Here is a 14,652-nt window from a genome sequence, read left to right as displayed (position 1 = left end):
ACTGCAAAAGCTTTCACAAGCTACCGAGCAGATGCCTGCAGCAGAATGGCCGGCCCATCTGAAATCAGATCAGCAACGACCCCGGCTGTCTGTGCCACCAGAGCATCTCAGGCTTTTGTGACAAGTGACGGATTAACCTTATCAGGTGACGACATCCATCGCTTGCCCTGGAACAACAGAAATTGCGGCATGTTTGCAAGTGGAGGCTTTTGGTGCTGCAAATGGTGTCAGGCAGATAACTTTGCAGGCTTTGTTCAGACACAGCGGAGGAAATGGGATCTGCGGACGCAGCATTGATTTGTTTAAACTGAGAGTGATCGATCAGAAAAAAAAAATAACAAGGAGACTCAGGTTCGAATCCCAGAGTGCATTCACTTGTGAAGAGTCTCCTTTTCAATGCACTTCCTTTCAGGGCTAGACTGTAATTTACAGTGCATTCACCCTTCACTTCATGTCAGAGCAGTTAAAAAGCGGTAGAGATTTACTGGTCGCAGGGCAATGACCCAGAGAGCTCAGGCCCATGAATGTGACTCCACTTAAGCCTGGGAACTCAGTCGTGACTCTGTTATTAACCGATCGGCACCGTCCACGTTATGTAATTCCCACGGCTCAAGCAGGAGGCCACAGGTTGATCATTTACCCAGAAAAATCCACCCCGTCCCTGTATCAGTGCAGATCAAACTTTTATGTGCCGGAAATCGTTTAATGCTTCATCCATGCCTTGTGCTCAGGTAGTCGTTGTCCCAGGGGCAGCTAATTGAAAGACGTTGGCTTCTTTGGAGTTTTAGTGTGCTGCCTGACTGTGATCATCTGAGTAACGACTCGTTATTAGCTGGTCTGTCATTTGCGAACGTGCTGAGAACCGACCACTTCGGAAGCTCGGCCCCAGAAACAGGTGTCACTTGTGCGAGCGGTCGGAGGAGGGGACAGAAGAGACCTCGGAGTGGCCTGTACTGACATGAGCAGGGTCCTTTCTAGAAAACGTGACCGTCCACAGTACATTAAATGCAGCATTCTGTGTTTATTTTTAAAAATCAGTTTACGTCTCAAAGCAGACGTTTTTTTTGCATTCATGAATGCACAGCCATTTTTTAATCAATTAAATGCCTTAGGGTGATCTTACTAAGTGTGCTATTTGTTAAGATGTAAATGAATGCATATACAGGAAGATGGTGCAGTCACACTTACAGCTGAATGCACTGTAAAAGGCAATCTGCCACACCTAATATTTTAGCGCAAAAGAATAAAATGCATTACGTGGCAATGGTAAAATATTAGGTGCAGCAGATTAATTACATCTTACATGTGTAGCACAGTGTATAGTCTGGGCCGTTCAAATCTAGCTGCAGAGTCATAAAGTTAGTCTGCTTTTTCTTTTAGCCCTTTTTTTTTATACTTACCGGGAAGACAACGGGAAATGAGTGTGAATGACTGCACAGGAGTGACTGCACTGCACTAAGCTCTGCATTGCAAATATCATTTAAAACCGACTGCTGTGTTTCCTCCTGACTGTTCGGGCTTGGACTTTCTAAGAATTCCAGAGCAGAGACAGGTTGAGAGATCAGATAGTGATGTCTGGGAGCACTCCATCAGCTCAGAGTCACTTACGTATTCATGCACATGGCAACCAGGAGGTAAGGGTTCACCGCTAGTGCACCGCGACTGTCCCAGGGGCTACAGAGTGGGAGCTGCTGCCACTCAATCCTAACAGCATAGCCTTGGGGAGAGACCGGAGCGGGTACACTTTTTGCACCTCCGGAAAAAAAAGCTCAAGGCCGAATCTGCATGTGGGTACGGAAAATGTCATATCCCATCAGCCTTTGCACAGGGGCGGTTGCAAGGATGCGTGTAATGGCAACGGTTCCATTGCTAGACTGAAGAACTAAGTGACTAAGTGGCTTTTAGCATAGGTCATGTGAAAAAGATGACAAGCTGATTCTCTGTATGGGCAGTCCCAGCCACCCAAAGAGTGCAGCGCTAGATAAAGTTGTGTTTATTTTCCTCTCTCTCTCTCTTACTTTCGCACAAACAAGTTGTCACGTTTGAGGTGCTACCAGTTGCACGTTGGCATGTGTAAACAACAAATTAACACGGTCACAGATATTCTTGGTGTGATGCGGTGACAGTGTGCTGATGTGAGAGTTGTCGCTGAGTAAATCCTATCCGGTTGCCATTTAGCCCCCGAGAAAGGCTGAGACGTAGGAAGGAAAACATTTTGCATTCATTGCGCACACATCACACATTCCTCGTCGCAGGAGTGAAATCCCATCAACACTTCCAGGTAAAAAATCGGTAAGTACAGTGCTGGGGGCCCACTGTAAACCCCATCATTAGGCTCAGGTGCCGCGGCAGGCTTAATGCCGCGGCATGCATGGTTTGCGGCCGTTTGCCTCCTGGAGCCATTTGATCGTGGTTGCAGTTGGGAAAGGATGAAACACTTTCTGTCGTATTGCATGTTAGAAGAGGACAGAGCTCTCTAATGAGAGGCTGATGAGGGTGGAAACACGGCTTGGAAACGTGTTTTCATCTTTGGTGTGACTGCGGCGATTATTCATTTGTCCTCGTGCTTAAATGAGTTTCTGCTGGGAGAGTTCCATTTCCTTGTCAGATGTCCCCATTAGCTCATCCAATGGCTGTAGGTTCATGCAGGTTAATGAAACGTGCCGTGTTAAGTGATGCCAGCCCAGTGATCAGTTCACACCACACGTGCTGGTCCTGCCACCACCACTTAGTCCCTGAGCAACGCATTTAACACCATGCTGCTCCAGAGGGTCTCACCCTGTCCAAGATTTGACTTGTAAATGTAAAAATACATATTATATAGGTAGGAACATCCATTTGGCCTTTTGTTGCTACAAGGGGACTGACCCTCTAACAGAGCGCTTAAGTTGCAGGGGATCAGAAGTGCAGATAAGTGTCATTGTGCATATTACTGAAATAAACATGGATTTTCAGGAGAACTGACCCTGTCTCTACAGAATCTATCTCTGGATGTGAAACTTTATGTCAAGCAGCCCACAGGAAGCAGCCCACAGGCGCCTTCTGCCGCCAATGTTTGGATTGACAGCAGAATTTGCGTTATTGTCCGATATTTCCCTTTCGCCCCCACACACCAGATGGCAGTGAACAAAAAAAAAATAAAACGATGCTATAATGAAAGCAGCAAAAAACAAAGCAGCTCTTGTTGAGGCAACATGAAGTCTGGCGGTCGCCCCAGCCGTCAACCGGCGAATCCTCAATTTCATCGGCGGGAACCCGAATGTTGCCTGTCAAGCGCTTAACCCCTGTCTTTCCCCGAAATTGGGTTGCTCAGTGTTTATTGTGTAAAGCAGTGCAAAAAAAAATGTGATCACACCATTAAGAACCATGTTATTAACCAGTCAGCAGTTCGTTTGGGGCAGTGGTGGCCTAGCAGTTAAGGAAGCGGCCCCGTAATCAGAAGGTTGCTGGTTCGAATCCCGATCTGCCAAGGTGCCACTGAGGTGCCACTGAGCAAAGCACCGTCCCCACACACTGCTCCCCTGGCTTGCTCACTCAGGGTGATGGGATAAATGCAGAGGACAAATTTCACTGTGTGCACACCATTGCTGTGTATCACATGTGACAATCACTTCACTTTTATTTGAATTACACGGTGTGTAAAATATAGGTTTGAAAACAGCAGCAATGTATCTCTCGCTACACCGGAAAAAGTGAACACTGTCTAAATCTGTCACACCATATAATTTAGCATTGACTTAATGCAAATATACATGATACAGCAGGTTTGATTGGCTTATTTACATTACGGCGATGCTGAAATATTAGCCGTGACAGATCACTTCAGTTATTTTCAGTTTCGCCATTGTTTCCTTTTTACAGTGCAGCATTACCTTGCCAAATTCTTGATATTCTGGCATCAAAAGGTGGTACACTGTCTAATACACTGTCTTATAACAGGTGTATTAGCTGTTTGGGGCGGGGTCATAATAAGTAATAATAATTTGGCCCCGCCCCCCAAACAAAAAACGGAATACGAAAGTGCTAAACTATTTAACCATTTAACCAAAAAATAAACTATTTTAACCATCGTACTGAGTTACGGTAGAGAGTTACGGCGACATTATTCCCGACCGGAGCGCAACGCGCCTGCGCGCTCGGTGCAGGTGCCAGTGGGTGTCGGGGCGCGGCGGGCGCGGCGGCGCATCGTCGGTCGGTCCGGAGCCCCCCGCGCCGCGCGTCCGCGCTGTCCGCGTCTAATTGGCTGCGGCGCCCCCACCCGCCGCCCGGAGGAGAAGGACGGAGCGCGCAGCCCCTTCACTCGCCCCTGGAGCGGCAGGACGCGGTCGCCGTTCCACGCTGGATGCTTTAACAGGTAATTTCGCGTCTTTTTGCGGCCGCCGCCTAACAGGAGGTAAATGCCACATTCTGTGTGCGTAATAGCGCGTAAAGGAACAGCATCAATGTAAAAAAAAACACACACCGATAAATAAAGTAACGTTAATAACGCAGTAGTTTTTATTTTTACATGCATAAGCTCACTAAATATCGACAGGTCACGACCTGATTGGTAAGAAAATGATAAACAATGAATAAAAGTACAAAAAAATGAATAAGATAACATTTTGTTGCTTCTGTTGATGATTGTTGGTGATTTTTTTTTTGATAAAGTGCTTGACTGGGATGTTTGACAAACCTTATGTTTGAGTTTCGGTCCCTCAGGAGGGTTGGACAGCAAATGAGAGGACGGTGGGGGGGGATCATCCTCTAAAGACCTTCTAAATATCAAAATGACATTCATATTAAATACATGTAATATAATTATAATAGTAATAGCAGTAGTAGTAGTAATATTAGGGGTTATTGGAAGTCTGTTAGGAGGTGTGGTCATAATTCTGAACCCTGTTCCTCTCAGAAATTAAAGTACGTTATGTGCTTTGTAATCGGGACAGTACTCTTTAAAGTATTGATTTGTACCTTTAAGCAACATCCATGTACCTTTTGTCCCCCAAAGTGTTAATATAGGTAACTTCTGCTGTACCCCTCTGTATCAGTATGGGTTCCGACGATTATTAAAAGTGAGTGAAAACATTCGGACTGGGAGGTTCCAGCAGGAACAGGGTTGAGAACCATGACGGGGAGATGTGATTCCTCTGAAAGATCGACAATGGGGGCCAGGAAGTGGTTGTTAGGGGCTGTCCGTCAAACGTGCAACAAAGTCCCCACTGTTGCTGACCTGGAAGGTCCCCTCCCCCGGTCCCTCTGTCTCACTGTCCAGATCGGCCCACCCCTCCAGATGAGGTCAGCGTCTCACTGTCTGCGTCTCCCTGTCTGTAGGTGAGCCGGGGACATTGCTCGTTTGACAGGATGCAGGGTCTCCGGGCAGATCGGCGGTGTCCGCTCATCTTTCTCCTGACACTGCTGCTGTGTTTGCCCAGTCCCGCCGAGGGCCAGGGTAAGTCCAGGCTTCTCCTTTTCTTCCTCGCCATCAAAGTGTTGGTTCAGCCCCAGAGTCACAGTTTGGGGTAAACTTTGTGTTTTGAGGCTTCTGCCTGAAACCTATCAGGGCCTGTTTGGTGCTGTGTCTCCAGGAAACGCACCGGGGGATCTTGTTAGCTTTGCGCAGCAGGTTTCAGAGGAAAGCCACCATGTCCGATATCTTCAGAGATGCTAAGATAATATCCCTCTGGGAGACTGGGACGTTTAATTGGTCAATCGGCCCGCGCAGCCTTTTCATTCCTCCCTGGACTTGAACTGAAAGGAGCTCAGTGTCTGCAGAAGGGTGTCCGGAGTGGGTGTTGGGGTGGAATTTTGTGCAGAAGCGTCTCTTTATACCGTGGCCTTGCCTCTGTTGGCCAGCCCTGATGCGTAATTGGCCCGTGTGGCGGGAGGAATCGGCGTTTATTGGTTGGCTACTGTTAATGCCAACGTCTGAACACTCACTGCAGGCTCACACTGCAGCATTTTGCATGCATGCAAATTAAGCCCGGGTCCAGGGCTGAACATTTTCATCTTGTTGTACACGTGCTTATATTGCTGTAGTTTTTTGCACATATGCCAGACCCCATGATATGTGCCACTTTTTTGCCGCTGAAAAACGTTTTGATGGGCGGGACAGAGAGACTTGTTGGGAGCATTATAACAGCTGACACGATCTGTTCTGAGATATTGAGTCATGTTGAAATGGTAAAAAAACTGCAACGTTATCTTCAAAACAGGCTCACTCTCCGAAAAGCCTTGGTCGAGAAATGTGTCTAGTGAGCAACAAAAATACCCGAATGCGGGAATCCAGGAAAGAAAATGAAAAATGTTTTTTTTTTCTTCCTCAGTATGAATGAAATGTATAAATGCAGCCACACAGATGCGCAGAGACCTTCTCTTACAAGCCGCCCGCTAAAATGCCTACACAGGAATTCATGACTGTCGAGGCTCAAATACAAATACATCTGAATAAATCTGAATATTCATGGCATCTGGTAGGAGCAGAGGGAACCTGCCACCATCCTTCATATTGCATATACTCACAACATACACACACACACACATGCATCTTCTCTTGGTAAAGTGTCTTTGGCACAAAGCATCATGCCTGTTCCATCTGTGGGACTGGTGGGCACAGAGCTTTCCTGGAGTCCCCTATCTCGTGCACCCTGTCTGTCAGGCCCCTGTTAATATTTTCATTCCCGAGCAGGGATTTCTGTTGTCAGTTCGAAGATAAACGCTCAAGAGGGGATGCGGGGCCCTCCGTCAGGTAAGTAGACAGGAGAGCAGTTGATAATGGGGCTCGGAGGATTTGGAGTAAGTGCTATCTGCGAGGAACGCTGAACGGATAAAAGATAACCACATCAAAGGCTTTTACTGCTCCCCCCTCCCCCCTGTATATATCCCAGATAGTGCGGGACCTCCTGCTCGTACCTACCTCTAAGTGACAAGTCAGCACTTGTCACTCCTAAAATCGGCGTGAGAGAAATGCATCTCTGCGTCACGTGGTGGGTGGCCGCTAGAAAAAGTAAAGAGGGAGATGAGTGTGAAAGTCAAAATTAAATATGACGGCCCCCTCCTTTCATTTAAATGTACATTTGTGGAATTTATCAGAGCGCCTTACAATCAGTAGTTACAGGGGCAGGAAGGGGCCGTTTAGGAACGCAGGGTTAAGTGTCTTGCTCGGGGACACAGTGTTAGTTCATAGGCGAGGGTCTTACCCACTAGGTTACCACCACCCCTTTTCTCAGATAAAAACTAGCCGGTAAGCGCAAGGGCACCTCACGGCGCATTTTCGTCAATCTTATTCCCCCAGATGAATGGGCATAATGTGCCCCTCTTCATCATTCCGTCCACAACACGGCACTTGTCGTCATATCAGCAGCACTGCCTGCCTTCACGGGTCCTTCTCAAAGCCCTTTCATTCAATTTGCATAGTGTTAACCATCTGGGACGTGACCGATCACAAATGCCTATTAGTGCTTCGCACTCAGCCCTCTCTTCATCCGTCTTCATTCCGAAAACTTCGAAATTTCCGCTCGCAGTCTCAGTGCGACGTAGGGTTTAACACCAAATGTATATTAATTGCCATTCCGTACCACTTTTTCATGTGTCACTGTGTGGGATGTGAAAAACAGATCAAGCCTAATTTATTAACGTTTTTCTAATGTTGACTTAATGTTCGTTTTTGAAAAAAAAAAAAAAGTAAAACTACATGTTTCACTGCATGGTATAACTGTATAAAAGGTAATTGAATTAGCTCTAGCTGGATGGCTAGCAATGCTGCCTCAAGCTTATTTAGTTAGCAGTCACATTTGTTAGCTAACAGCGAACTAGGCTAGTTAAGACATTCAACAAGTTTGGCATTGTTTAGATGCATTGTATTCAACGGATATTTGTGCCGATCAGTATCTACCATTATTTACGCTAACTGGACACTTTTTATGTTTTGTTCCTTGTCTAACATTCTGAATGAGGGAAAAATCCAACCTTTAGGGGGTTTTCTCATTTGATCATCCAAAAAAACATTTGCACTTGAGACGTCTTCAAAATTTTGTAGTCCAACTTTATAGCCTTTCATTTTACGACTCGCAAAATTTTGTGTTTGGTGACTTCTTGTGTTGGATGGTGAAGGATGATTTTCCTTTTGATACGAGGTATATGGTATGACTGACGCCAACAAAACGTGAAGAAAAAGCGTGGATTTATTTTTTATGGACTGTCCGCCAATCAACATGGCAAAATATGTCAGAAAATGGTGAGCACGACCTTTTTATTTACTTTTTAACAGCAAACAATGTAATATAATCATAATGTACTAATTTAGTACATCACCATAGCAAAATCCTGGGTTTAGCCTGCTGTGTGACTATTGCTTAAGAATATGTCGAATTTGCATCCTGACAGACGAAGGAGAAAATGACAAAACAAAAATTAAAAGTTAGTTAAAGTTAGTACATTGAAACAGCTTTTGATGTGATGCTGGCCTTCTCGTCGGAGTGGAATGGAAACATCAAACGGGGAAAATAGATTTTGATAAGGCCAGCCCTGTTTGTGGATAACAGACGCAATTTTCCGAACACAGACATGTTGCCCCGGTTCTTCACTGCTCGACAAAGACTGTAATTCTTCAGAGTGCCCATTTCATAATTCAGGTTGGTGAGCCTGGCACTCGACCGCTTCCGCTTCTGCTCTTCATTCTACTTTCATTTCAACTCCTACCTAGACCCCCGCTGGACTCAGCACATGCTGTGCATCTCTGAACTGAAGATCTTTTATTTTCTTGTATGTACAATAACTGAGAAATTGCATTATCTTGCAATAGCTGCAGTTCCATGGAAACCAGACAGTTCAGAGCCTTTCACCTCAAGCTGGTTTATAGGCGGGGTGAAAATGGGGCAGCCTGTGTCTTCCACGCATGATTCAGGTCTCTGCGTGGGTACTAACACGGTGATTTAGTGGCATAGGTGGATTGTTGAGATAAATAAGTCTGGTGCTAATGAGTGGTGGTGGGTTTTCGTTCTTAAGGAAAGCAAATGTCAGATTCTCTTCTTCCGGAAGAAGAATCATTTTAGGTCTTATACACATTATTGAAAATAATTTGTCATCAGTTATGTGTTTGTTAAGTCCCATTTAACAACAAAGTATGTGATAGGAGGATCAGGCCAACCCCAACTCATGTTTTATGGTGTTTAGTTTCTGCGAGATGAGTTTGGCTCCTCAACTCTAGCCTCTCAACCTTGAACAGTGTGACAGTGGCTAATAATAGACTAAAAGATGGGGGCATCCAAAAAGACACACAACCTAAAATGAGCAAACACATAAAAAGGCCGTTTCCTTCTGAGTCTACAAAGGCTGCAGCCCCCCAGCGGCACAGTTTGGTTCAGTCTAACCTGTGGATCATTTCCTATTTGCATCATCATTAGAACGTTGGGTTATGTTGAAGGATGCATTTCTGGGCTGCGTTTGAAGGAGTCTTTGGAATGCATCCCCGTGTTGGTGTGGCCCTGGTCCTCCCATTACTAAAAACACAGATAAAGCAGTACTGAGGCTCTTACTGCAATTTGGGACATTGCTTGGTAGTGAGAATTCATGTTTGAACCTGTAAATTGCTGGATTGAATACAAGATTGTTTTCGACTACAACACTGAATAATTTTTCTTCTCATCTTTTTTTCCCCAGTTCAAGCTCCACGAAGGCCGCGTTTTAAAGTTCTGCCTTCAGGCAAACTCCATGTGTCATGGAAAGAGCCAAGGGGGAATTATAACGGCTATAGATTCATTTATGATAGCAGGCCAGGTGAGCATGCTTAATCGCTTTTTGTGTCCATGACAGTTTTTCTCTATCCGCGGATCTCCGTCCAGCGGACTGCCCTCCAGACAAACAGGTGTTTGCTCACCTTAATGACAGCCACTCCAAGTTCAGGGATGAAGTTTGTTTAAGATCCCTCTCATTACGAGCCCGGAAGAGCCTTTCAGCCCAGCGTGGAATCACACGGCTTAAATGTCTAACCGGTTGAGGATTAAAGGGTCCATGGCACCAAAAACCAGCCATTTCTCTTACAGCGAGAAATAAAAAAAAATGAAGCACCTTTTAATTTAAGAATCTCTTCCTATACATGTGCAATGAGTAACTATTTTAGGTCTTCTTGCGCTGCCATTTACCTTGTCAGGTCATATGAGAACAGACGCTTGAGTCGAAGCAGTCGAATCATCCTCCAGGTCCAGGCCTCTCGCCGCGAATGTCTAATCGATGGAGATAGTTTAGTTTCAAAATTCATTAATGAATATCTGACCATTCACAAATATATTTCTTGATTCGGTGTAACAAGATTCACAATTCTAATTTATGACTTCCCTTTTCATTGGTAAGGATTTTGCTGTTAACCTGTTCAGACAATATCATATCATGATATTGTATATCTTATACAATATCATGATATCATATCATGATATTGTATATCATGATATTGTATATACAATATAATATCATGATATATATATATATATATATATATATATATGTGTGTGTGTGTGTGTGTGTGTGTGTATGGTGATTTGTAAATACAGGTTTATAGGTTTGTGTGTAAAATTTGTCAATCATATAATATATATATATATTTTTTGGAGTCGAGAAATGCATTCGTGAATGGTGTTACATTTATTTGTAAGTCATAAATTATATTTGTGAATCTTGTTATATTTGTTGCTGAATCAAGAAATGTATTTGTGAATGGTGTGATATTTATTTGTGAATTTTGAAGCTGAACTACCTCCATACTAATCCCACAGGGCCGCAGCCATGTCAACTGTCCTAGAACTGCTCCTAGACACAGATCACAGATCCTCTGGCCAAATCGACCTAGCTCAGCACAAATATAATTAAGGTTTTATGATCTGACACACCATGTGCACAAGAACCTGCTGAAAATACTGTAATTGGAAACTTGTAATTGGAGCCGAGGATTGTAGATCCCACTCAAGATCAAAGGGAGGAAATTCTGTGCGATTATCACCTTGCTTCCTTTGGGCTTGTTTCAGGAACTTTGATGCACCATAACAGAAGTAGTTTTTTTTCTACACTGAGACCACTCCAATAGTTAGTTGAACATCCATGGAAGTTCAAGGGTCCTATGCATGAGAAGGATCCTGTGAAAGAACACAAATGGAGAGCCTCCCAATGATTTTCTCTCTGGCACTAAAGACCCTTCTTCTCCAACCTCAAAGCCCTCCTGTGGCGCACCTATAAGCAAGGGGCTTCCTCCATCACCACCCTTGATCGATCACCGTGCATAGCTAGATTTTAAAGCGACATAAAATCAATAATCGTATTCTTTACAATAGAGGTCTGAAAAGAGATTTTCTGTGTAGGGTGGCTTAAATGACACCGATTGACTTAAAATATATCATGCCATATGTTTACAGTTTTTAAATATTGGAAATATTGGAGAATTACACAAAGGACATTTGTGGAATTGTTATCTTCAGAGTCTAAAGTACGTTATCCTGTCATGCAAAGTTTTCTATTTATAAAGCCGCGTTGGTTTTTCAGACTTGCAGTTTGCAGGTTTTGTGGGCAGACTGCAGGCTGCAGTTTTGTGCTTGATTCCCAGTATACAGAGAATCAGCGTGTACGGGTTGCTCAGTACTACCTTTTGGCCACACCCCCAAAGCACAGGCCTCAGCGCAGGGATAATGCCGATAGCACTTGCCAAAATGCGCAACACTGAGCCTCACTTCGAATAAGCACTGCACTTTGCTGCCTTTGTTAACAGCAGTGGAAAACTGATACGCTGCATGCTAATCCTTCTCTGATTTCTTGCTTTGATCATAGGTGGAGAGCAAAAAGAACTGAGCATTTCAAAAGGAGACAATAAAGCGGTAATAGACAGCTTCGATCCTGCGAAGGAATACTCAGTCAAGGTGATTGCTGTGAGCGGGGAGCAGCAAAGCAAAGCGCTTCAAGCAAAGTACCCAGGTACAGAACGAAGATTCTCCTCCTGTATTATTCTGCATTTTTGGTGCCATTTGGTGCTATAATGGGAATTGTGCACTCAGCACCATGATGCATAAGGATGCACGATGCGTCCTACCTCCCTATTTTTCCCTTACTTGTGCATGCTGCATTCTTTCTGCTAAATTACAAACTTAGATTTTTTTTACAGTAAGCAAATATAAAGCCCTAGAAAGCATACATTAAATTGAACTGGAGTGTGCATAACATGTAGTGTGGTGTGTGAGATGTGGGCTTCAATAGTATAAGGTGAGGGAGTGTCAGTAGGCATCTTCAAGATTCCCAGAGATAGATAAAACAAAAAAAGAAACACGATTTTTAACAATATTTGCACAGAATGAGATTCCGTACACGAGAGCTGTCATTCATGCAGCCCCGCCCATTTTAAACTGTTTATAAAACCATTAAAGATCATAATAATTACAGACCAACAAAAACTGAAGTTTATTTGTGTTTTTCAAGATGCACAAGCAGTTCTACCATGCTGTTATTTCTTTCTCTGATTCTATTATATCTGTATATGTGTTTATATGCTCTGTTTTTGTAAATCCTGAGGACACCTTACTTTTAGGCTAGCAAACCCCCCCAAACTTTTTTTTTACGATAATCAACTTTGACTATGTGTAATGAAAAATTGTGTTTAGTGTTGCTTATTATCCAATTTCAGTTTATACCAACTAGAATACAAGAATACTGTGCTGACTTCCAACTGGTGGAACAACTCTCTGTACATTCATATATAAAAAGCCTTTAATTAAACATGGCAGACCCATTGCATCCATATTGGCCTTCACCTAAGGTTCAGGTGTTAAAGGGTGTGCTGTTTGTCTCTTCGTGACCCCCCCCAGTTAAAGACCTGGATGCAGATAGCGGGAGCACCCAGCCCCAGGGACGCCAAGACCCAGGCCCAGCTGAAGATGTCAACGAGATATCGGGAGGTAGGACATCTCTGATGCTCCTTACGTCCAGCCCGCAGGAGGCTGCGACCGCATGGCTTAATCACGCACAGGAAACGGATTCATTTCGGGAGTGCTCATCGCTTCGAGCGCCATTGGAAGGAGATTAAAAAGATCTGCAGCGGGTCTGTCTTGCCTGCTTGTTTTCCTTTCTGTGCGGTGTAAGAACTTGGTGTAAAAATATTCATTTTTTTGTGGGAAGGCGTTTTTTTTTTTTTACGGATAAATGTTTAATCTGAAACCGTGAGGACTAGCTTCTCGGGTGAGAATGATTGTTTTTCTAGCATCGGAACTCCTGCCATGGCTTCCATAGCGCCCAAACCGCGATGTATGCAAAAAAGAAGTCATCACAGATGGTGCTTCCAGTAATGTGTTATTATATGGTACCAGGAAACCTAATACTTTAAGAGTCTGTATTTGGGAAAGAGAGTGTTTGGGACCGCGGTTTGCAGAATTACTGTGTGACTGAAGAGTTGTCACGCTGGTTTTCTTCCTTTAATTTAGAATTCAGTGACCAAGGGAAGAATCAGGGTTGCAAAAAACTTGTTTACAGATGGATAGCGTGCACTTTGGGAACCTGTCCACTGATCGGAAGGAACGGGATCAGACGGGTCCTGTGGTCTTCTCTGGCGGTGACTTTTTCTTTTTCATGCCGACTGGCTCCGCATTACAGCAGAGCATGTGTGAGTCCGGCGCGAACGCGTGGACTGTAATTTTTTTTTCACTTGTGGATCTGAGGCCATGGCTCTTGCCACTTTTTTTTAAACATGGTGAAACCAAAGCGCTGCCGCGAAAGGCTCGGGAAGTATTTGCCCGTTGCACTGTAATGAGCTGTTTTTCTTGCCAGTCAGGCTTTTGTTCTGAGGGCATGAATTTGCTACTAGTCAGCTGTTGGCAAGGGTTGGCACTGAATGTTCTAGAAATCTTTCATTTCAGGGCACCTCTGTTATCCCTCCAAGTCGGGGGATTTAGAAGAAAGGCATCCTTTCCCAGGAGCCGAGAGGAAAGCTGGGAGAGAGGGAGAGGCTTAAGTGTGTCTGGACTTCCTCAGTGTAATTAATGAAATTGTATGCTTTGGAACGGCATGAGGGTTCAACTTTCATTGCAACCGGAAAAAAACATCATACATACATATACATTTTAAAAATACGTAGAGATTTATATTTATTGATTGTCATGGATAAATGCTTATGAGCCATCGATGTATTAACATTAGTTGACATTTAAATTCGCTGCCGTGTACATTTTCTGATTCATGCCATTGACCAACTATACTACTGCAATACAAGAAATGGCCGATGTTGTCCATGATAATGTGATTTACATCAGTTGTCTACAACATGATTATGATACGCATAACTGAAGGTTAAAAGAAGTCTTCTAAGTACAATTTTTTTAACGCAATAGATGTTTGTCCCACAACTACGACTGATTTTCACATTCAGATCCATCTAGTGGTGCTTCCTTAAATAGCATAGAATATTGATAAACCTTCACATAGGTGTACAATTTAAAATGACCTCTACAGGTGTAACCTGACTCTGGGGTTATGTGTGCGAAGTTGAGGCGTTTTATTTAATTATTTTATTTAATTAAGGACTAATGATGATTGCTACCTGATTTTGAAGGCTATCCCAAGATTCTGCTCTACTCGTTTGATATGTAATGTTTGATATATAAAATGCATTGCTTTGCTTTAGCTGGGCTTCATTGAGCTGGATCA

General features: G+C 43.8%; 1 protein-coding gene across 3 annotated transcripts in view; it reads left to right on the top strand.

Moving 5' to 3' along the window:
• The first annotated feature begins 4,156 nt into the window (after positions 1-4,156).
• Positions 4,157-14,652, top strand: part of col14a1a (collagen, type XIV, alpha 1a) — an 84,378-nt gene continuing 73,882 nt past the window's right edge. For 2 of the 3 annotated variants that reach the window (XM_028985835.1, XM_028985838.1), the window contains exons 1-5: positions 4,157-4,354; positions 5,317-5,434; positions 9,643-9,759; positions 11,794-11,937; positions 12,822-12,911. In XM_028985835.1, the coding sequence (XP_028841668.1) occupies positions 5,347-5,434; positions 9,643-9,759; positions 11,794-11,937; positions 12,822-12,911 (439 nt within the window). In that variant the 5' untranslated portion in view covers positions 4,157-4,354; positions 5,317-5,346. Of the gene's footprint in view, positions 4,355-5,257; positions 5,435-9,642; positions 9,760-11,793; positions 11,938-12,821; positions 12,912-14,652 lie in introns of all 3 variants that reach the window. The other variant, XM_028985837.1, reaches the window with a different exon arrangement.

This window comes from Denticeps clupeoides, chromosome 7 (genome assembly GCF_900700375.1).
Source record: "Denticeps clupeoides chromosome 7, fDenClu1.1, whole genome shotgun sequence".
Taxonomy (NCBI): Eukaryota; Metazoa; Chordata; class Actinopteri; order Clupeiformes; family Denticipitidae; genus Denticeps; species Denticeps clupeoides.
Note: the sequence above shows the minus strand (reverse complement) of the source record. Positions and strands in the feature narration are given on the sequence as shown.